The following is a 23,800-nucleotide window of genomic DNA, read 5'->3' on the forward strand; positions in this document are numbered from 1 at the left end:
CACACACACACACACACACACACACACACACACACACACACACACACACACAATCACACACAATCACAAACAAAGACACAGTAGATATGCTTACCGGTGCCTCCAGGCATGGCTACTCTAAAGGCTTTGGTCTGGGGGCCCTGGCCCCTCCTGTTGGTGGCTCTGATCTTGAAGATGTAGAGGTCCCCAGGCTGGAAGCCGTCTATGATGGCTGAGGTGGTGCTGCCGCGGTATGTCACTGACTTCATCCCAAAGGGTTTCATGGCAGGAGCATAGGACATTATGTACTCTGAGGGGAGGAGGACCAGGATCATTACATATTAGCACCAACTGAAAACACTTGAGTAAATGAGGGACACAAAGTACACTACCGTTCAAAAGTTTGGGGTCACTTAGAAATGTCCTTGTTTTTGAAAGAAAAGCAATTATTTTGTCCATTAAAATAATATCAAATTGATCAGAAATACAGTGTAGACATTGTTAATGTTGTAAATGACTATTGTAGCTGGAAACGGCTGATTTTTTTATGGAATATCTACATAGGCGTACAGAGGCCCATTATCGGCAACCATCACTCCTGTGTTCCAATGGCACGTTGTGTTAGCTAATACAAGTTTATAATTTTAAAAGGCTAATTGATCATTAGCAAACCCTTTTGAAATTATGTTAGCACAGCTGAAAACTGTTGTTCTGATTAAAGAAGCAATAAAATTGACCTTCTTTACACTAGTTGAGTATCTGGAGCATCAGCATTTGTGGGTTCAATTACAGGCTCAAAATGGCCAGAAACAAAGACTTTCTTCTGAAACTCGTCAGTCTATTCTTGTTCTGAGAAATGAAGGCTATTCCATGCGAGAAATTGCCAAGAAACTGAAGATCTTGTATAATGCTGTGTACTACTCCCTTCACAGAACAGCGCAAACAGGCTCTAACCAGAATAGAAGGCCCCGGTGCACAACTGAGCAAGAAGACAAGTACATTAGAGTGTCTAGTTTGAGAAACAGACACCTCACAAGTCCTCAACTGGCAGCTTCATTAAATAGTACTCGCAAAACACCAGTCTCAACGTCAACAGTGAAGAGGCGACTCCGGGATGCTGGCCTTCTAGGCAGAGTTCCTCTGTCCAGTGTCTGTGTTATTCTGTGTTAATCTTTTCTTTTTATTGGCCAGTCTGAGATATGGCTTTTTCTTTTCAACTCTGCCTAGCATCCCAACTTCCAACTTCCGGGTTGGAGCGAGTAGTCGCATTTCGCTTCGCTCCACAGGTAGTATTACATTTAATTTCATTTCATTACAGTACAACGGTTTGATTTGTTTGATCTTAGCACTTTTTTCTTAGCTAGCTACATAGCCGTCTTTGTATCAAAGATAATTGTGTAGTTTAGATTATTATCGAATTATCTAATCTTCTAACGTTGTCAACACTGCTAGCTAGCCAGCTAGCCAACTTCTACCGAATCATTACAACGGAACGATTTGATTAGTGTAGTGTTAGCTAGCTACATAGTTGTCTTTGCTGTCTTTGTATCTAAGATAATTGTGTAGTTTAGAGTAATTATCTAGCCAGTTATCGAGGTTACCTAGCCAGCTCCACTTTCAAACAAAGTCAGCTAGCCAGCTATTTTCGCCGTCCTAACGCTGTCAACACTGCTAGCTAGCCAGCTAGCCAACTTCTACCGAAACAGTACAACGGAACGATTTGATTAGTGTAGTGTTAGCTAGCTACATAGTTGTCTTTGCTGTCTTTGTATCTAAGCTAATTGTGTAGTTTAGAGTAATTATCTAGCCAGTTATCGAGGTTACCTAGCCAGCTCCACTTTCAAACAAAGTCAGCTAGCCAGCTATTTTCGCCGTCCTAACGTTGTCAACACTACTAGCTAGCCAGCTAGCCAACTTCTACCGAAACAGTACAACGGAACGATTTGATTAGTGTAGTGTTAGCTAGCTACATAGTTGTCTTTGCTGTCCTTGTATCTAAGATAATTGTGTAGTTTAGAGTAATTATCTAGCCAGTTATCGAGGTTACCTAGCCAGTTATCGAGGCTACCTAGCCAGCAACACTTTCAAACAAAGTCAACAACGCAGCCACTGCTAGCTAGCCTACTTCACCAGCCAGCAGTACTGCATCATTTTAGTCAATAAGATTTTTGCAACGTAAGCTTAACTTTCTGAACATTCGAGACGTGTAGTCCACTTGTCATTCCAATCTCCTTTGCATTAGCGTAGCCTCTTCTGTAGCCTGTCAACTATGTGTCTGCCTATCCCTGTTCTCTCCTCTCTGCACAGACCATACAAACGCTTCACACCGCGTGGCCGCTGCCACCCTAACCTGGTGGTCCCAGCGCGCACGACCCACGTGGAGTTCCAGGTCTCCGGCAGCCTCTGGAACTGCCGATCTGCGGCCAACAAGGCAGAGTTCATCTCAGCCTATGCTTCCCTCCAGTCCCTCGACCTCTTGGCACTGACGGAAACATGGATTACCACAGATAACACTGCTACTCCTACTGCTCTCTCCTCGTCTGCCCACGTGTTCTCGCACACCCCGAGAGCTTCTGGTCAGCGGGGTGGTGGCACTGGGATCCTCATCTCTCCCAAGTGGACATTCTCTCTTTCTCCCCTGACCCATCTGTCTATCGCCTCCTTTGAATTCCATGCTGTCACAGTTACCAGCCCTTTCAAGCTTAACATCCTTATCATTTATCGCCCTCCAGGTTCCCTTGGAGAGTTCATCAATGAGCTTGACGCCTTGATAAGTTCCTTCCCTGAGGATGGCTCACCTCTCACAGTTCTGGGTGACTAACCTCCCCACGTCTACCTTTGACTCATTCCTCTCTGCCTCCCTCTTTCCACTCCTCTCCTCTTTTGACCTCACCCTCTCACCTTCCCCCCCTACTCACAAGGCAGGCAATACGCTTGACCTCATCTTTACTAGATGCTGTTCTTCCACTAATCTCATTGCAACTCCCCTCCAAGTCTCCGACCACTACCTTGTATCCTTTTCCCTCTCGCTCTCATCCAACACTTCCCACTCTGCCCCTACTCGGATGGTATCGCGCCGTCCCAACCTTCGCTCTCTCTCCCCCGCTACTCTCTCCTCTTCCATCCTATCATCTCTTCCCTCTGCTCAAACCTTCTCCAACCTATCTCCTGATTCTGCCTCCTCAACCCTCCTCTCCTCCCTTTCTGCATCCTTTGACTCTCTATGTCCCCTATCCTCCAGGCCGGCTCGGCCCTCCCCTCCTGCTCCGTGGCTCGACGACTCATTGCGAGCTCACAGAACAGGGCTCCGGGCAGCCGAGCGGAAATGGAGGAGAACTCGCCTCCCTGCGGACCTGGCATCCTTTCACTCCCTCCTCTCTACATTTTCCTCTTCTGTCTCTGCTGCTAAAGCCACTTTCTACCACTCTAAATTCCAAGCATCTGCCTCTAACCCTAGGAAGCTCTTTGCCACCTTCTCCTCCCTCCTGAATCCTCCTCCCCCTCCCCCCCCTCCTCCCTCTCTGCGGATGACTTCGTCAACCATTTTGAAAAGAAGGTTGACGACATCCGATCCTCGTTTGCTAAGTCAAACGACACCGCTGGTTCTGCTCACACTGCCCTACCCTGTGCTTTGACCTCTTTCTCCCCTCTCTCCCCAGATGAAATCTTGCGTCTTGTGACGGCCAGCCGCCCAACAACCTGCCCGCTTGACCCTATCCCCTCCTCTCTTCTCCAGACCATTTCCGGAGACCTTCTCCCTTACCTCACCTCGCTCATCAACTCATCCTTGACCGCTGGCTACGTCCCTTCCGTCTTCAAGAGAGCGAGAGTTGCACCCCTCCTGAAAAAACCTACACTCGATCCCTCCGATGTCAACAACTACAGACCGGTATCCCTTCTTTCTTTTCTCTCCAAAACTCTTGAACGTGCCGTCCTTGGCCAGCTCTCCTGCTATCTCTCTCAGAATGACCTTCTTGATCCAAATCAGTCAGGTTTCAAGACTAGTCATTCAACTGAGACTGCTCTTCTCTGTGTCACGGAGGCGCTCCGCACTGCTAAAGCTAACTCTCTCTCCTCTGCTCTCATCCTTCTAGACCTATCGGCTGCCTTTGATACTGTGAACCATCAGATCCTCCTCTCCACCCTCTCCGAGTTGGGCATCTCCGGCGCGGCCCACGCTTGGATTGCGTCCTACCTGACAGGTCGCTCCTACCAGGTGGCGTGGCGAGAATCTGTCTCCTCACCACGTGCTCTCACCACTGGTGTCCCCCAGGGCTCTGTTCTAGGCCCTCTCCTATTCTCGCTATACACCAAGTCACTTGGCTCTGTCATAACCTCACATGGTCTCTCCTATCATTGCTATGCAGACGACACACAATTAATCTTCTCCTTTCCCCCTTCTGATAACCAGGTGGCGAATCGCATCTCTGCATGTCTGGCAGACATATCAGTGTGGATGACGGATCACCACCTCAAGCTGAACCTCGGCAAGACGGAGCTGCTCTTCCTCCCGGGGAAGGACTGCCCGTTCCATGATCTCGCCATCACGGTTGACAACTCCATTGTGTCCTCCTCCCAGAGCGCTAAGAACCTTGGCGTGATCCTGGACAACACCCTGTCGTTCTCAACTAACATCAAGGCGGTGGCCCGTTCCTGTAGGTTCATGCTCTACAACATTCGCAGAGTACGACCCTGCCTCACACAGGAAGCGGCGCAGGTCCTAATCCAGGCACTTGTCATCTCCCGTCTGGATTACTGCAACTCGCTGTTGGCTGGGCTCCCTGCCTGTGCCATTAAACCCCTACAACTCATCCAGAACGCCGCAGCCCGTCTGGTGTTCAACCTTCCCAAGTTCTCTCACGTCACCCCGCTCCTCCGCTCTCTCCACTGGCTTCCAGTTGAAGCTCGCATCCGCTACAAGACCATGGTGCTTGCCTACGGAGCTGTGAGGGGAACGGCACCTCCGTACCTTCAGGCTCTGATCAGGCCCTACACCCAAACAAGGGCACTGCGTTCATCCACCTCTGGCCTGCTCGCCTCCCTACCTCTGAGGAAGTACAGTTCCCGCTCAGCCCAGTCAAAACTGTTCGCTGCTCTGGCACCCCAATGGTGGAACAAACTCCCTCACGACGCCAGGTCAGCGGAGTCAATCACCACCTTCCGGAGACACCTGAAACCCCACCTCTTTAAGGAATACCTAGGATAGGATAAAGTAATCCTTCTAACCCCCCCCCCCCCCCCCCCCCCCTTAAAAGATTTAGATGCACTATTGTAAAGTGGCTGTTCCACTGGATATCATAAGGTGAATGCACCAATTTGTAAGTCGCTCTGGATAAGAGCGTCTGCTAAATGACTTAAATGTAAATGTAATCCCAGAGTCGCCTCTTCACTGTTGACGATGAGACTGGTGTTTTGCGGGTACTATTTAATGAAGCTGCAGGTGTTCTTAATGTTTTGTATACTCAGTGTATATACAGTAGAAACATACGTTCATACGGCAATGACAGACAATTGAGAAAACAAAACAAAACAAAAACCTTTTAAGTATATAATATGTCTTGTTGCATCTTCCAAGCTTTGGAGCTAAAATTTACAACCATCTTTGCTAAAATAGCCATTCAAGTTTTTCTTCATCTCTAATCCAGAAAAATTGTATCAAACAGTATAGCTCTCAAATTATATAGTACTATAAAATAAAAAGTGCAGTTCATTCTCTACCTCTCCTAAATCACAGACTGTACATAGTCACTCTTCTTCATCTATGGCATTGAACCTACCTACTTCAATTGCCAGAGGCACTATCCCGGTTCTCAGCTGAGCACACAAGGACCATTGATTTCTGGTTAAGTGAAAGGTGATATAAGGTTCTGGATTGTGGCTGTTTTTGATCTGGTTGTTCTGAGTTCTGAGTTTTGGTTTTAGGCATATGTCAGTTGACTATTTGTCTTTGTAGGTTAGGGTTAACTTGTGTTTGATCATATTGACATTGCATAGTAACTTGTTTCGAAATATGTGTTGTAGATCAGCTTGCTTAAATGTGGAATTGAGTTCCTTTCTCCAGGGGTAGTTGTGTGTTTTATCCCAGTTAAAAAAGCTGTTTGTTATTCTGTCCTCTGGTATACTCCATAACCTAATCATTTCACCACTCTGTCTTATTTCACTGGGTTCCAACCCATGTCACTTTGAATAGCAAGGCTTGGGGCAAACTTATGCACTCCCCAAAAATATTTTTTGGCTTTATTCTGAATAGTGTTTGCTGTTTTGGATTTTGTAAAACCCCAGATTCCAGCAGCATAGTTCAGTATAGGACACACACATGAATTATAGAGCTGTGAATAGATACCATAGTCATGGTCTTTACAGATTTTCAGTTTACTTACAACAGACCCCAATGCTCTCCCTGCATAATCTGATACAGACTTTATACCCTCTTCAAAGGTCATACATTCATCAAAAAGGAAACCAAGGTATTTATATGAGCTTGTGTAGTTTAGGGGCATCGTTCGAAAAGAGAAGCCATGAATACCTCTTACTGTACCCTTTTTTTAAAAAGTGCATTATCTGGGTTTTATCTTGGTTAATCATTCATCTCCATTTGGTACACCAGAGATTGACAGTGTTCAACATACATTGCAAATCAAACTCACTCTCTGCAAGGAGGACACTATCATCTGCATACAATAATATCCCCAAAGTGGTGTCATCTAATTCAACTCCGAGATTAGCCTGCTTGATTTGCTGGGCCAAGAAGAAAAAAAAGGGCAATGTTTATTTGTCTTTTACATATATACTATATATTATGTGGTCGATTAATAAGAGAGATACAGTGAAGCAATCTCCGAATGTTCTCATGTTCTGACCTCGTATCCTCCCGTTGGGTTCCTCAGGTGGGTCCCAGGTCGCCGTGACAGCGGTTCCCTTCCCTCTCAGTGGCTTCACATCAAAGTTCTCCGGAGGACCAGAGGGAGCTTAAGAACACATAGGAAAAAAGGGATGGAAAAAGGAGGAGAAATAATGAGTCCCGAGAGAGAAAACAGGAGCAAGGAGAACAGAAGGAAAGACGCTGTAACAGCAACAGTAGTGTTTCTCCTGCCAATGGGGTTCAAATAGGGAAAAATTCACATCCTGTTATAGATTTCCAGAGAATAAAACCCAGAGATCCTCTAAGGAAATTTAGATTAGAGCTCCAAGTCGGAGCCAGCCAGGCTGAAAACGCTGACATCTCCCTGAACCTTTACTTATTCAGTCAGAAGCAGCTATGGCACAATACAAATGCTACACTCATGACAGAGCAGCCAAATATACTGTATGACTCCGGTATACAGCAACAGTAAGGGGAGGATGAGAGTGAGACGTTAACTGTGCTGAATTATGGCAGAGGTTTCCATGAAGGATTGATTGAAGGGAACAATCTGAATGAAATATGAATGAACACCAAAACCGGTTAGAACTATGATTTAATCCCGAAATCTTTCGTTTTTATGACACTGTAGGATGCCATTTACTCTCTTAAAAAATGGGAATTTACATGTAAGACTTGGGTTTATCTTATATTTTCAGACAGGCAGTAAGACAACCTACCAGATTCTGGGGTCCTCTGGAACACGGACACGCTCCACTTGCTGTGGTTGTCTCCCTGGGAGATTCGGACGGAGAACTCGTACATCCCATCAGCTGACAGGGTATCTACCAGCAGCCTCCTCTGGTTGGTCTCCTTGTACTCCCATCGAGCAGACTCACCCTTTTCCCTGTACTTCACTGTGTAGTGTCTGGAGAGAGGAAGAGACATTACATATTCTCTCTCTCTCTCTCTCTCTCTCTCTCTCTCTCTCTCTCTCTCTCTCTCTCTCTCTCTCTCTCTCTCTCTCTCTCTCTCTCTCTCTCTCTCTCTCTCTCTCTCTCTCTCTCTCTCTCTCTCTCTCTCTCTCTCTCTCTCTCTCTCTCTCTCTCTCTCTCTCTCTCTCTCTCTCTCTCTCTCTCTCTCTCTCTCTCTCTCTCTCTCTCTCTCTCTCTCTCTCTCTCACAGACACACGCACACGCACGAGCCCACTCTCACCTGGAGCCACCAGGTAGGACCTTCTCCATCTCGATGGCCGGGTCCACCCAGCTGATGAGGACAGACTGAGGGGACATGACCCTCACACCGATGTCTTTGGCCTCATACTCCTCAGGCTCTGCATGGGGAACAAATAACAATAAACATGGTCTAGAGGGCTGCAGGTCTAAGTAGAATTGCAGCCAATTATCAGCCTGAAAAGGTCAAATATTACAGCAGCTGTTGTTTTTCTCAATACAATTCAGAGAATGGGAAAGAATGAGTGTCACAGGGTTGACGTTTATCTCAATACATTGCAGTCAATGGGACAAGATGAGTGTCACAGGGTTGATGCGTATGTTAATACATACCAGTAAATGGGAAAAGATAAGTGTCAACCAATTGAGTCTTATGTCAATGCAGTCAATGGGACAAGATGAGAGTCACAGGGTTGATGCCTAAGTAAATAAATTGCATTCAATCGGGCATGATTTGCATCACAATATGGACAAATGGAGAAAGGGATCACAGACATGACACCTTCCTCTCTCTCCCTCTCTCTGTTCTATCTTTTCCTCCCTCCTTTCTCTCTTTCTCTCTCTTTATCCCCTCCCTCCTTCACCCTCTCCTTCCCGTTTTTCTCGTTCTCTCTCCCTCCTCCCCCCTCCATTCTATCTCCCGCCTTCTTTCCCACCTCCCTCTAATCTTTTTCTCCCTCTCCCTCTCTCCATCCTCTCTCTCCCACCTCCACCTCTCTCTCCATTCTCCCACCTCCACAGACAGGATATTGACACATATATATGCTTCAAGGGTATTGGCACACAAGTCAATACATTGCCTTCAAGGTAAAAAGGTTGGTGATAGAGCTGCGATGGGTAAATTGGTGAAACACTCAGACAGACAAAAAGACAGCCAGATCCACTCACAGACAGACAGAGAGGGAGAAAGGCAGACAGACAGACTGAAGAAAAGCAAACCAGTGCGACACAAACAACAACACAGAGTTACACATGGAATAAACAAACATACAGTCAATAATACAATAGAGAAAGTCTATATACAGTGTGTGCAAAGGAGGTAGGACAAGGGGGGTGAGGCAATAAATAGGCCATAGTGGCGAAATTATTACAGTATGGCAAATTAAACACTGGGGTGATAGATGTGCAGAAGATGAATGTGCAAGTAGAGATACTGGGGTGCAAAGGAACAAAATAAATAAAATAAATAGCAATATGGTGAGGTAGTTGGAGGTAGTTGGATGGGCTATTTAAAGATTGACTATGTGCAGGTGGATGGGCTATTTAAAGATTGGCTATGTACAGGTGCAGTGATCTGTGAGCTGCTCTGACAGTGTCACGTTCGTCGTATGAATCGAACCAAGGTGCAGCGTGGTATGCATACATTATTCTTTATTTAAGAATGAACACTGAACAAACGAACAAAATAACAAAACGAACCGTGAAGCTAATATGAGTAGTGCATACAGGCAACTAAACATAGAACAAAACCCACGAACACCAAAAGGAAAATGTCTACCTAAATATGATCCCCAATCAGAGACAACGATAAACAGCTGCCTCTGATTGGGAACCATATCAGGCCACCATAGACATACAAATACCTAGACCTACAAAAACCCTAGACTTACAAAAAACTCTAGACAATACAAAAACTAACGTACCCACCCTAGTCACACCCTGACCTAACCAAAATATAAAGAAAACAGAGATATCTCAGGTCAGGGCGTGACAGGCAGCTGGTGCTTAAAGCTAGTGAGGGAGACATGAGTCTCCAGCTTCAGTGACTTTTGCAGTTCGTTCCAGTCATTAGCAGTAGAGAGCTAGAAGGAAAGGTGGCCAAAGGAGGAATTGGCTTTGGGGGTGACCAGTGAAATATACCTGCTGGAGTGCGTGCTGCGGGTGGGTGCTGCTATGGTGACCAGTGAGCTGAGATAAGGTGGGGCTTTACCTAGCAACGACGTATAGATGACCTGGAGCCAGTGGATTTGGCGATGGATAGGAAGCGAGGGCCAGCCAACGAGAGCATACCGGTTGCAGTGGTGGGTAGTATATGGGGCTTTGGTGACAAAACGGATGGCACTGATAGACTGCATCCAATTTGCTGAGTAGAGTGTTGGAGCTATTTTGTAGATGACATCACCGAAGTCAAGGATCGGTAGGATAGTCAGTTTTACGAGGGTATGTTTGGCAGCATGAGTGAAGGATGCTTTGTTGCGAAACAGGAAGCGGATTCTAGGTGTAATTTTGGATTGGAGATGCTTAATGTGAGTCTGGAAGGAGAGTTTACAGTCTAACCAGACACCTAGGTATTTGTAGTTGTCCACATATTCTAAGTCAGAAGTATTGATGCTGGATGGGTGGTTAGGTGTGTGCAGTGATCGGTTGAAGAGCATGCATTTAGTTTTGCTTGCATTTAAGAGCAGTTGGAGGCCACGGAAGGAGAGTTGTATGGCATTGAAGCTCATCTGGAGGTTAGTTAACACAGTGTCCAAAGAAGGGCCAGAAGTATACAGAATGGTGTCGTCTGCGCAGAGGTGGATCAGAGAATCACCAGTAGCAAGAGCGACATCATTGATGTATACAGAGAAAAGAGTCGGCCCGAGGATTGAACCCTGTGGCACCCCCATAGAGACTGCCAGAGGTCCGGACAACAGGCCCTCCGATTTGACACACTGAACTCTATCTGAGAAGTAGTTGGTGAACCAGGCGAGGCAGTCATTTGAGAAACCAAGGCTGTTGAGTCTGCCGATAAGAATGTGGTGATTGACAGAGTCGAAAGCCTTGGCCAGGTCGATGAATACAGCTGCACAGTATTGTCTCTTATCGATGGCGGTTATGATGTCATTTAGGACCTTGAGCGTGGCTGAGGTGCACCCATGACTAGCTCGGGAATCAGATTGCATAGCGGAGAAGGTACGGTGTGATTCGAAATGGTCGGTATCTGTTTGTTAACTTGGCTTTCGAAGACCTTAGAAAGGGCAGGGTAGGATAGATATATGTCTGTAGCAGTTTGGGTCTAGAGTGTCTCCCCCTTTGAAGAGGCAGCTTTCCAATCTTTGGGGATCTCAGACGATACGAAAGAGAGGTTGAACAAGCTAGTAATAGGGGTTGCAACAATTTCGGCGGGTCATTTTAGAAAGAGAGGGTCCAGATTGTCTAGCCCAGCGGATTTGTAGGGGTCCAGATTTTGCAGCTCTTTCAGAACATCAGCTATCTGGATTTGGGTGAAGGAGAAATGGGGGAGGCTTGGGCAAGTTGCAGTGAGGGGTGCAGGGCTGTTGACCGGGGTAGGGGTAGCCAGGTGGAAAGCATGGCCAGCCGTAGAAAAATGCATATTGAAATGCTCAATTATCGCGGATTTATCGGTGGTGACAGTGTTTCTTAGCCTCAGTGCAGTGGGCAGCTGGGAGGAGGTGCTCTTATTCTCCATGGACTTTACAGTGTCCCAGAACTTTTTGACGTTAGTGCTACGTGATGAAATTTCTGTTTGAAAAAGCTAGCCTTTGCTTTCCTAACTGGCTGTGTATATTGGTTCCTAACTTCCCTGAAAAGTTGCATATCACAGGGGCTATTCAATGCTAATGCAGTACGCCACGGGATGTTTTTGTGCTGGTCAAGGGCAGTCAGGTCTGGACTGAACCAAGAGCTATATGTCTGTCTGACTAACTGCTTGCCTGCCTGCCAGTCTGTCTGTCTGTCTGTCTGTCTGTGTCTGTGTCTGTTTGTCTGACTTTCTTTCTGTCTGTGTCTGTATGTCTGTCTGTGTCTGCCTGTCTGTTTCTCTGTCTGTCTGTCTGATTACAAGAAGTCACTTTATTAGGGGTCATAGGGGCAGTTTCGAAGAGTTAAAAAGGAATAATCTTCACAAATGTTACATATTTGTGACAGGGGGACCATCATGACCCGGCAAAGGAAATTTGAAGTCCATTGGACGAAATGGTTTTATAGTTCAAGAAGCTAAGAGCCTTGTTATGCATTCTTGAAGGAATTCTGAAGGGGCTATTGGTCAATTTTTTTTACTTGAAACTCTCTGTGTCTTTCTTTCTTCCTGCCTGCCTGCCTGCCTGCCTGCCTGCCTGCCTGCCTGCCTGTCTGTCTGTCTGTCTGTCTGTCTGTCTGTCTGTCTGTCTGTCTGTCTGTCTGTCTGTCTGTCTGTCTGTCTGTCTGTCTGTCAAACTGCCTGCCTGTCTGTCTGTCTGCTTGCCTGTCTGTCTGCTTGCCTGTCTGCCTGTCTGTGTCTGTCTGTCTGCCTGTCTGTGGGAGAGAGTGGAGGGAGAGGGAGAGAGAGGAGGGAGGGGAGAGAGAGAGTCAACAGACAGACAGACAGAGGTGGGAAAGAGGAGGGAGAGAGACAGATGAGAGGAAGGGGAGGCAGGGAAAGAAGGAGGGAGAGATAATGGAGGGGGGAGGAGGGAGAAAGAGAAGGGGGAGAGTGATGGAGAGGGTGAGAGAGGGTGGAGGAGGTGAAAGGGGAAAGGAGAGAGAAGAAAATGAGGAGGGATTAAAAGGCGGTAGAGAGTGAGAGACGACAGACATGAGATAAACGAGAAAAACGTCAACCTTTTTACACTCATCTTTTCACATTGACTGCAATGTATTGAGAAAAACATCAACCCTGTGCCACATATCTTTCCCCATTGACTGCAATGTACTGAAAAAAAAGTAAGCTAGTGACATTTTACATTTTTACCAAAACGTGTTAGGATGTTTTCCTATGATACAGTGCCTTCTGAAAGTATTCAGACCCCTTGACTTTTTCCACATTTTGTTAGGTTACAGCCTTATTCTAAAATGTATTAAATTGTTTCCCCCCTCATCAATCTACAGACAATACCCCATAATGACAAAGCATAAACAGGTTTTTAGAAATGTTTGCTAAATTATAAAAAATAAAAAACTGAAATATTACATTTACATCAGTATTCAAACCCTTTACTCAGTACTTTGTTGAAGAACCTTTGGCAGTGATTACAGCCTCAAGTCTTCTTGGGTATGACGCTACAAGCTTGGCACACCTGTATTTTGGGAGTTTCTCCCATTCTTCTCTGCAGATCCTCTCAAGCTCTGTCTGGATGGAAGGGGAGTGTTGCTGCACAGCTCTCTCCAGAGATGTTAGATCGGGTTCAAGTCCGGGCTCTGGCTGGGCCACTCAAGAACATTCACTTGTCCCAAAGCCACTCCTGCATTGTCCTGGCTGTGTGCTTAGAGTCGTTGTCTTTTTGGAAGGTGAACATTCGCCCCAGTCTTAGGTCCATCAAGGATCTCTCTGTACTTTGCTCCGTTCATCTTTGCCTGAATCCTGACTAAACTCCCAGTCTCTACCGATGAAAAACATCCCCACAGCATGATTCTGCCATCACCATGCTTCACCGTAGGGATGGTGCCAGGTTTCCTCCAGATGTGATGCTTGGCATTCAGGCCAAAGAGTTCAATCTTGGTTTCATCAGACCAGATAATCTTGTTTCTCATGGTCTGAGAGTCTTTAGGTGCCTTTTGGCAAACTCCAAGCAAGCTGTCATGTGCCTTTTACTGAGGAGTGGCTTCAGTCTTGCCACTCTACCATAAAGGCCTGATTGGTGGAGTGCTGCAGAGATGGTTGTCCTTCTGGAAGGTTCTTCCATCTCCACAGAGGAACTCCAGAGCACTGTCACATTGACCATCGGGTTCTTGATCACCTCCCTGACCAAGGCCCTTTTCCCCCGATTGCTCAGTTTGGCCTGGCGTTCAGCTCTAGGAAGAGTCTTGGTGGTTCCAAACTTCTTCTATTTAAGAATGATGGAGGCTACTGTGTTCTTGGGGACCTTCAATGCTGCAGAAATGTGTTGGTACCCTTCCCCAGATCTGTGCCTCGACAGAATGCTGTCTCTGAGCTCTATGGACAATTAATTCGACCTCATGGCTTGGTTTTTGCTGTGGGACCTTACTGTATATAGACAGGTGTGTGTCTTTCCAAATCATGTCCAATCAATTGAAATTACTTCAGGTGGACTCCAATCAAGTTGTAGAAACATCTCAAGGATGACCCGTGGAAACAGGATGCAGCTGAGAAATTTCGAGTCTCATAGCAAAGGGTCTGAATAATTATGTAAATAACGTATTTCTGTTTTCCATTTTTTTATACATTTGCTAACATTTCTACAAACCTGTTTTTGCTATGTCATTATGGGTTTTTGTGTATAGACTGCTGAGGATATTTATTTATTTAATCCACTTATAATAAGGTTGTAATGTAACAACCTTTTGAAAAACTCAAGGGGTCTGAATACTTTCCGAAGGCACTCTATCATATTAAGAATTGACAAAAAATATGTAGTCTGTTTTTACATTGCTACTGTATATTCTCAGCCAGTCGAGCGGTTGAAACGGTTTAAAACTCTAAAACGTGTGGCTTGAGTGTTGTCTGAAGATGAGTTCCTCGCAACTGGACATAGTTATGCTGTAACGGCTTTCGTTGGTGGAAGGAGAGGAGGACCAAAATGCACCGTGGTACGTATCCATAATATAATTTAATCGAGAATGAATACAAAATACAAAAGAACAAGAGAATAAATGAAAACCGAAACAGTACCGTATGGTGCAAACACTAACACAGGAAACAATCACCCACAAAACACAATAGAAAACAGGCTACCTAAATGTGGCTCCCAATCAGAGACAACGACTGACACCTGCCTCTGATTGAGAACCATACTAGGCCAAACACATAGAAATATAAATACAGAACAAAACATAGAAAAACAACATAGAATGCCCACCCCAACTCACGCCCGACCAAACTAAAATAAAGACATAAAAAAGGAACCAAGGTCCGAACGTGACATATGCATGATTTTAATGGCTTCTAAGGATGTTATAAAGGCTCGTAAATATAAGCTCATAAGGTGGTCATAAGGTGGTAATAAGGCCTACCTGGGGGAGTTTTTTTGGTGAGGGTGGCCCTGTTGCTTGGCACGCTCCGCCCCGTGGCTCTCTGTGCCTGCAGTGATACCACATAGATGGACTCAGACGCTACGAATAGAGGGACATACCAGACACATAGGCCAGCGTTTACACACTAGGACACATTATGGATGGACACACTACACACACTCTACATACTGTTCACACCAGAATATTCTAAATGAGGAGCAAACCCGGTGTGAGAGAGATCCAGGCGCTCTTACCTAGTTTGGGGTTGTGTCTGTTTCTCTGGTCAGCCTGTGGCTGGGTGTGGTGGTGATGGTGTTGGGACCTCTGGTCCAGCAGGGGTGTCCCTGCCCTGGCCCTATCTGGCTGACGAGGGCCGGAGGATGATTGGGGGGGTCTCTGGATCCGCTGCCCCCTGGAGGAGGTCAGGCCTGACGGGTGCACCACCCCATCAACCACTGATCCTCTTCCTGTTCTCACAGGGATCCTGACAGGGGAGTTAGCCCTGGGCCACATGTCTGGAGTAGGAGATGGACGAGCTGGAAGAGAGAGAAAAATACAGCATGGTTCACCTGACCCTGATAAGACCATAAGGTACAGTATCTCAGGTTGACATGCTGAGATAACTGTGTAAGGGCCAGTACCAAGTCTTAAGAAAATATATTATCACTTCTATGAGTTTTCCATCTCATAATTATGTTTTGAAATGTTTCAAATGAAATTGAGAACTCAGGGAAACTCCCCATATGTCCTACTTTGCCAAAAGCCTTTCCTCTCCAATAATCTAAACACGTTAAAGTTTCTGAGACACTATAATCATGGGAGATGTCACAACGTGGACACAGACAGGGACCAGGGACCACGTAGTCCCCCAATGCTCCCACTTCCTGCTTCTTACTTCCTGGTGTAATCACATGATGTCTGTCTCCAGCCTGGACAGCCATCTCAGACAGACAGGCAGACAATCCTCCCATCCGTCTTCACCTCCCCTCCCTTGCTTTGCTGGCTTGCCGAGTGATAGCACGGACAACATAATGAAAAACATTTCCCTGCCTTCTCCTCATCTCTCATCCCTCTGTCTCTCATAATCATTATCAGATGAAAGGCTCTCTGTCTTCTTTCCCTCAGCGTAAATGTATTCCTATGCAGCAGTGGTTAATACAGTCCTGACAAGTCAGACAGAGTAGATGTGGGCATAAGATAGGGTCAGACAGGGTTAGTCAGTGGACTTGCATGAATTAATACCTGCTGGATCAGTGAGGGAGATATGAGAAGAGGAGAAGTGAATCAAATAAGAGGTAATAGGAGTTGGGATTAAAGGAGGATAGGACAAGAGGTCCTGACACGACAAAGTCTGTATGTCAGAGGGTTTGCTGACCTGGAGAGATCTCTCCCATTCTCTCTCTTCTTCTCTCTCCTTTCTTTCCTAGCCCTCCCTGCTCTATTCACCTTTCCACTCTCTTTTCCTCCTTGGCCCTGGCAGCACAGCTAAGTGGAGCTCTGTCTGGTACAATGCAAGTTTACTACACACAAAAAAAGATCTTTGGATCTGATTAATTCCATTTTTGTGAGTAGTTACAGCTAATGAAAACATATTATTTTTACATGAAAATATTAATACAGATATACTTAATTAAATTGTGTTATTGAAACACAACTTAATTGAGAAATAACCATTAGAAATTGACAAGATGTATTCAGGTAATCATGTTTCAAATCAATTAGAACAAGTTCCTCCCAAATTAAACAAGTGTGTCAATTCTAGCTCTTTGAGTTGCATTCATCCTAACTACTAAATAAAAAAGCACTTATTTACATTCAAACGTTTTATTTCCAATTTCCAATGGTATAGTGGCCATTTCAGTAGGGCGCTTTGCGTTCCCATCTGTTTCTTGTTCATCCGCCAGCTAAACAACTGTCACACCAGCCTTCGCTCAGGAGTTCGGCATCGCCGGCCTGCTAGCTGCTACCGAACCTGCTGCTGGCAAACGCCCTTCACTCATCAACTCTGGACTTGTCTCGTCATCATTACGCACGCCTGGTTCCAATCCTCACTCTATCACTGTATAAAACTCCCTCTGTCATTTGTCTTTGTCGGTCCTGAGTACTTTATTATTTAGCACTTTGGGTTTCGTCCTGCTTTTATATATTAGTGCTTTAATAAACTCAGTAGTTCTAAACCTGCGAGTGCCTCCTGCCTACTCCTCTCTACACTTGTGACAGAATGACCAACCCAACAGAACAGAAAGCAGCAGGACATCCCAACCTCTCCGCTATAGAAGCTCCTATACCACGACTCGTGCCTGGAGCACCTCGGGACTGCCATGGACTAGGTGCTCCGGACCATAAGCCAGCTGCAGGCTACACCACCAACTTCCCAGCCGCCCCGGTCGATCCAGCCACCCCACCACCATCTACATCACCTGGTCTGATCAGCAACGTCCTCCTACCCCTCCCGGAGCGGTTTGACGGCACCCCAGCTCACTGTAGGGGGTTTCTCCTGCAGTGTGACCTCCACTTTTCCCGTCATGCCGGGACAGCCCCGGAGAGGTGGGCTTGGTGTTCTCGATGCTGACAGGCAGGGCTCTGGAGTGGGTGCACGTTGTCTGGGAGAGGGACGGTCCAGAAGTGCAGTCATATGAGCGCTTCACTCAACTCTTCCGTGACGTTTTTGACCACCCTACAGAGGGCCGAGAGGGAGGTGAGCATCTCCTCCTTCTACGCCAGGGGTCCAGGACAGCGTCTGAGTACACTCTGGATTTCCGGACGGTGGCTGCGTTCACTGGCTGGAACGACCAGGCCCTGTTGACGGTTTTTCACAGCGGGCTACAGGCAGACATCCAGACCGAGCTGGCTCGTCGCGATGAGGACCTCATGCTGGATCAGCTCATCGCCATTCCCATCCGCCTGGATAATCTCCTGCGTGCCCGTCAGCGCCCATCCCGGGGATTCGGGTCTCTCCCAGGAACCTCCAGCGAGCAAATGGAGGTGGGCACAACGCACCTTCCCCCAGAGGAACGTCAACGCCACCGTCAACAGGGTCTCTGCTCCTACTGTGGGGAGTCGGACCACCCCTGGAACACCTGTCCTAGAAAAAGAACCAGACGAGGAAGCGACAGGCCGAGGAACGCTCCTACACCTTCCCAAGTAGGCGTGGATGTGGCTTGCTCCTCTCTGTCCCCCCAGCCCGTCCTCCTTCCTGACACTTTCCCGGACTAACCTGGCCCTCCACTGAGTCTTGCCCTAGTGGACTCTGGGTTCTGCAGGAAATTTCCTAGACCGGTCCGTGGCCTCATTCTTACGCATTCCTCTTGTCCTCTTGTCCCTCCTCAACCCCCTATCCCAGTCCAGGCCCTAAACAACCGTCCCCTAGGAACAGGACTGGTGTGCCAGACCACGATTCCCATTTCCCTAACAGTTGCTCACAACCACCATGAACGCATCACTTTCCTCATCTTAGACTCTCCTGCACACCCCGTAGTTTTAGGTTTCCCCTGGTTACAGTTGCATAACCCCAGGATATGGGGGATCGTGAGTTGCTGGCCGTCAAGAAGACGCTGAATACATGGCAGCACTGTCTGGAGGGTGCTCAACACCCATTCCTTGTTTGGACGGACCACCGGAACCTCGAGTATATTCGAGCAGCGGCTGAACCCGTATCAGACCAGGTGGGCCCTATTCTTCGCCAGGTTTGACTTTACCCTCTCCTACCGGCCAGAATCTAAGAACATCAAGGCAGATGCGTTGTCCCGGGTGCATGACACAGAGGATCGGAGGGAGAAAGTGACACCTATTATTCCTCTGTCCCGCATTGTGGCTCACCTGCCCACTGTCCTGAAGGGCGTACCTACATGCCCTGTGATATGCGGGACCGTCTCCTCCCCTGGGCACACACAATACCTGTGTCGGGGCACCCAGGTATAGCCCGTACTATCGACTGTCTGGTGGCCCACCTTGGCCCAGGACATCCGGGTTTACGTATCTGCCTGCTCCACCTACGCACAAAGCAAGACACCGAGACACCTCCACCTATGGCAAACTCCACATGTTGCCGGTTCCACAACGACCCTGGTCCCATCTGGACTTTGTTACAGACCTTCCCCCCTCTGAGGGGCACACCACCATCCTTGTTGTTTTGGACCGGTTCTCCAAAGCCTGTCGTTTGATTCCTTACAGACTCCCTCTGCCTACCCAAGGACGTCAGAGGACAAAAATCAGTTAATCACCTAACTGAGGAACTAAATTTAAACTTGCGCAATACCCTAGATGCAGTTGCACCCCTAAAAACTAAAAACATTTGTCAGAAGAAACTAGCTCCCTGGTATACAGAAAATACTCGAGCTCTGAAGCAAGCTTCCAGAAAATTGGAACGGAAATGGCGTCACACCGAACTGGAAGTCTTCCGACTAGCTTGGAAAGACAGTACCGTGCAGTATCGAAGAGCCCTCACTGCTGGAAAATAAGAACAATCCGAAATGTATTTTTGATACTGTCGCAAAGCTAACTAAAAAGCAGCATTCCCCAAGAGAGGATGGCTTTCACTTCAGCAGTAATAAATTCATGAACAGCTTTGAGGAAATGATCATGATCATTAGAAAGGAAATTATGGACTCCTCTTTAAACCTGCGTATTCCTACAAAGCTCAGTTGTCCTGAGTCTGCACAACTCTGCCAGGACCTAGGATCAAGGCAGACACTCAAGTGTTTGAGTACTATATCTCTTGACACAATGATGAAAATAATCATGGCATCTAAACCTTCAAGCTGCATACTGGACCCTATTCCAACTAAACTACTGAAAGAGCTGCTTCCTGTGCTTGGCCCTCCTATGTTGAACATAATAAACGGCTCTCTATCCACCAGGTGTGTACCAAACTCACTAAAAGTGGCAGTAATAAAGCCTCTCTTGAAAAAGCCAAACCTTGACCCAGAAAATATATAAAACTATCGGCCTATATCGAATCTCCCATTCCTCTCAAAAAAAATTGAAAAAGCTGTTGCGCAGCAACTCACTGCCTTCCTGAAGACAAACAATGTATACGAAATGCTTCAGTCTGGTTTTAGACCCCATCATAGCACTGAGACTGCACTTGTGAAGGTGGTAAGTTACCTTTTAATGGCGTCAGATCGAGGCTCTGCATCTGTCCTCGTGCTCCTAGACCTTAGTGCTGCTTTTGATACCATCGATCACCACATTCTTTTGGAGAGATTGGAAACCCAAATTGGTCTACACGGACAAGTTCTGGCCTGGTTTAGATCTTATCTGTCGGACAGATATCAGTTTGTCTCCTTGAATGGTTTGTCCTCTGACAAATCAACTGTAAATTTCGGTGTTCCTCAAGGTTCCGTTTTGAGACCACTATTGTTTTCACTATATATTTTACCTCTTGGGGATGTCATTCGAAAACATAATGTTAACTTTCACTCGACAACCACTGTGATTATTATTATTTGACCATGCTGGTCATTTATGAACATTTGAACATCTTGGCCATGTTCTGCTATAATCTCCACCCGGCACAGCCAGAAGAGGACTGGCCACCCCTCATAACCTGGTTCCTCTCTAGGTTTCTTTCTAGGTTTGGGCCTTTCTAGGGAGTTTTTCCTAGCCACCGTGCTTCTACACCTGCATTGCTTGCTGTTTGGGGTTTTAGGCTGGATTTCTGTATAGCACTTTGAGATATCAGCTGATGTAAGAAGGGCTATATAAATACATTTCATTTGATTTGATTCCTCTGCTAGGTCTCCCTCCGGCCATGCAGACAATGGAGGCTCTCTTCTCTCATGTCTCTCTTCTCGGACATTGTGTCTGACCGTGGTCCTCAGTTCACCTCCTGTGTCTGGAAGGCCTTCATGGAACGACGGGGGGTCACGGTCAGCCTCACTTCTGGGTACCGTCCCCAATCAAATAGGCAAATGGAAAGAGTAAATCAGGAACTGGGTAGGTACCTTCGTAGATACTGTCAGGATCGTCCAGGGGAGTGGGCTGCGTTTCTGCCTTGGGCAGAAAACACACAAAACTCCCTCCATCACTTCTCCACTAACATCACACTATTTCAGTGAGTTCTAGGCTAATCTGGTGCACATCAAGTTCCAGCAAGTAAGTCAATTCTACAAGAGACAAATACATTGAAGTGATAATGCGCTCGAAGTTGGTGTTTGGAGGACATGTTGGCACCGTTGTTGTTAGGCCCGAAAAGAAGTCGAAGGCCGGAATCCGTACCAATATATCCTTCAAACACCGGCTTCGAGGACATTATCACTTTTATACAACGGGTTACCAACATATTCAAAAAATGATTAACATATTTTCATTAACTTTTTTCGATTAATTTCTTCATACTATTTCATCCATCCACAAGATATAGTCCCGACACAAATCTAAGGTTGCTACCCAGCCGGCTGATCGTTTCGGTTGCAAGAGATGCGACCCAGGCATTCAGTCTTTATGTTCTGTATCTATGGACGTGAACCAGTTGTTCATTCTAAATGTTCCATTGCCATACTGGCTGGCAACGTTCTTATCCCTTGCCTGCTAGCTAGCCAACTACAGCTAACTTACAGTCAGGTCAAACAGTGCAGCCAGAATAACAGCAACAGTAGCTGCATTTGCGTTTGTTTTTTAGTGACATTTATTTGGACACATCCATAACAATAAGCTAATGATACGTAATTTCGCCTGGCGTAGAAAATTGTGTTCTCTTGTTCAGAGTAGCTAGCCAACAACACAGCTAACACAATCACTTTGTACATAATCACTAAAGCTGGAAAGACAGCAAACTAGCTGCACTTCGTTTAATTTGACCTGTTTTCTATTGATAGTTATTTGTGTACAGTACCAGTCAAAAGTTGACACACCTACTCATTCAAGGGTTTGTCTTTATTTTTACTATTTTCTACATTGTAGAATAATAGTGAAGACATCAAAACTATGAAACAACACATATGGAATCATGTAGTAACCAAAAAAGTATTACAAATTTGAGATTCTTCAAATTAGCCACCCTTTTCTTTGCAACTCCGCCTAGAAGGTCAGCATCCCGGAGTCGCCTCTTCACTGTTGGAGCATTGAAACGAGTAATCCTATCTTGTCTATTTCTATATCTCTCTCTGCACCACTCTGTCTGTCTGTACATAGAGAGAAAGCGCTCCTGCAGAGAGCAGACTAAGAGATGTCCCAATTTGGTTTCATCCAGCTGATTTTTAGTTCCTTTTATCTGTCTGTCTGTCTCTCTTTCGCTCTCTATCTCTCTCAAAAGTGGTCCTGCGCATAATTTGGCTTGGGCTACAGCCTGCAGATGTCTGGAGCATCGACTCAACAATCCTCCGATCGCCAGATATCAGCCTCTGTGTTTCCTGAAGCCTGGGGATCCAATGTGCTACGGGCCAGGCCAGGACAGACATACCATTGGTTCGGTTAGATAGACCCACTGGGCTGTTTCTCTGTCTACCAGAGTCATAACATTAGGATTAATCATCACAGAGAAGGGATATATTTTTAACTCTGCGATGACAGCTGAAATTTTACACTTGCCTTTGTAATGGAACTGCTTAGGATTGTTTAACTTCTAAGACTAAAATGCGAAGGAACAACATCCATTTTGGTGTTACCTGGAGAGGATGCGTTAACAGGTGCCCCGTCCACCACTGCGAAGCCATCCAGTTTGACCAATTCACCACCTGGGGAACAGGTAAACATACACAGGTAAACCAAGGGTCAACTTAGAACAAGTAAACATCCATACAAGTACTGTAGACTTCACACAGGTCGAACAAATACAGGTGAGCTAAAGGAAAGAAGGTCCTTCATATAATGAATTGAAATGCCTTTACTTGTATGGCATGTTCAATGGAAGCAAAGTTGAAAAACTCTGATGCGTTTCGGCTACATGGCCTTCATCAGGGAGTGCAAAGATGTGATAAAATATGCTTTCTATTAGTGCTGGAAAGTATGATGCTATTGTTACAGACATTTCAGTCAAGTTGTCACACTCTCTCGCTCTCTCTCTGTTTCTCCCCATCTCCATCTCACTCCTGTCTCGCTCTCTAACTCTCCCTCTCTCTCTGTCTCTCTTCCTCTCCATCCGTAAGTGATATTATGGACATGTTGCTATAATAGAGCGCTAAGTCTGGCCAGACACATTAATGATGCAGAAGCAATGTGGTGTTATTTACGATGATTAATGCTGCTGGCATGCTGTGGGAACAGATCGATTTGCAAGGAGCACATCGTCTCACACACGCGCGCGTGCGCACATGCGCACACACACAAGTGTTTGCACTGATTTATGGTGAATGGTGTTGGATAGACCGCTGGGACCACAACACGACACACACACACACACACATCCAGACATACACTACTGTTCAAAAGTTTGGGGTCACTTAGAAATGTCCTTGTTTTTGAAAGAAAAGCACTTTTTTTGTCCATTAAAATAACATCAAATTGATCAGAAATACAGTGTAGACATTGCTAATGTTGTAAATGACTATTGTCGCTGGAAACGGCTGATTTTTAATGGAATATCTACATAGGCGTATTGAGGCCCAGTATCAGCAAACATCACTCCTGTGTTCCAATGGCACGTTGTTTTAGCTAATACAAGTTTATCATTTTAAAAGGATAATTGATCATTAGAAAACCCTTTTGCAATTATCTTAGCACAGCTGAAAATTGTTTTTCTGATTAAAGAAGCAAAAAAACTGGCCTTCTTTAGATTAGTTGAGTATCTGGAGCATCAGCATTTGTGGGTTCGATTACAGGCTCAAAATGGCCAGAAACAGAGTACTTTCTTCTGAAACTCGTCAGTCTATTCTTGTTCTGAGAAATGAAGGCTATTCCATGCGAGAAATTGCCAAGA

The 23,800-nt window shown here is 46.1% G+C and overlaps 1 protein-coding gene across 1 annotated transcript in view; it reads right to left on the bottom strand.

Annotated features, from left to right (window-relative positions):
• Nucleotides 1–23,800, bottom strand: part of LOC120023927 (fibronectin type III domain-containing protein 1-like) — an 86,777-nt gene that overhangs the window by 48,040 nt on the left and 14,937 nt on the right. The window contains exons 4-10 of the mRNA XM_038968030.1: nucleotides 22,551–22,619; nucleotides 15,198–15,479; nucleotides 14,944–15,042; nucleotides 8,036–8,153; nucleotides 7,561–7,748; nucleotides 6,840–6,947; nucleotides 95–289 (exon numbers count right to left, since the gene is read on the bottom strand). Of these exons, the coding sequence (XP_038823958.1) occupies nucleotides 95–289; nucleotides 6,840–6,947; nucleotides 7,561–7,748; nucleotides 8,036–8,153; nucleotides 14,944–15,042; nucleotides 15,198–15,479; nucleotides 22,551–22,619 (1,059 nt within the window). The remainder of the gene's footprint in view (nucleotides 1–94; nucleotides 290–6,839; nucleotides 6,948–7,560; nucleotides 7,749–8,035; nucleotides 8,154–14,943; nucleotides 15,043–15,197; nucleotides 15,480–22,550; nucleotides 22,620–23,800) is intronic.

Source organism: Salvelinus namaycush, chromosome 29 (assembly GCF_016432855.1).
Source record: "Salvelinus namaycush isolate Seneca chromosome 29, SaNama_1.0, whole genome shotgun sequence".
NCBI classification, from domain to species: domain Eukaryota; kingdom Metazoa; phylum Chordata; class Actinopteri; order Salmoniformes; family Salmonidae; genus Salvelinus; species Salvelinus namaycush.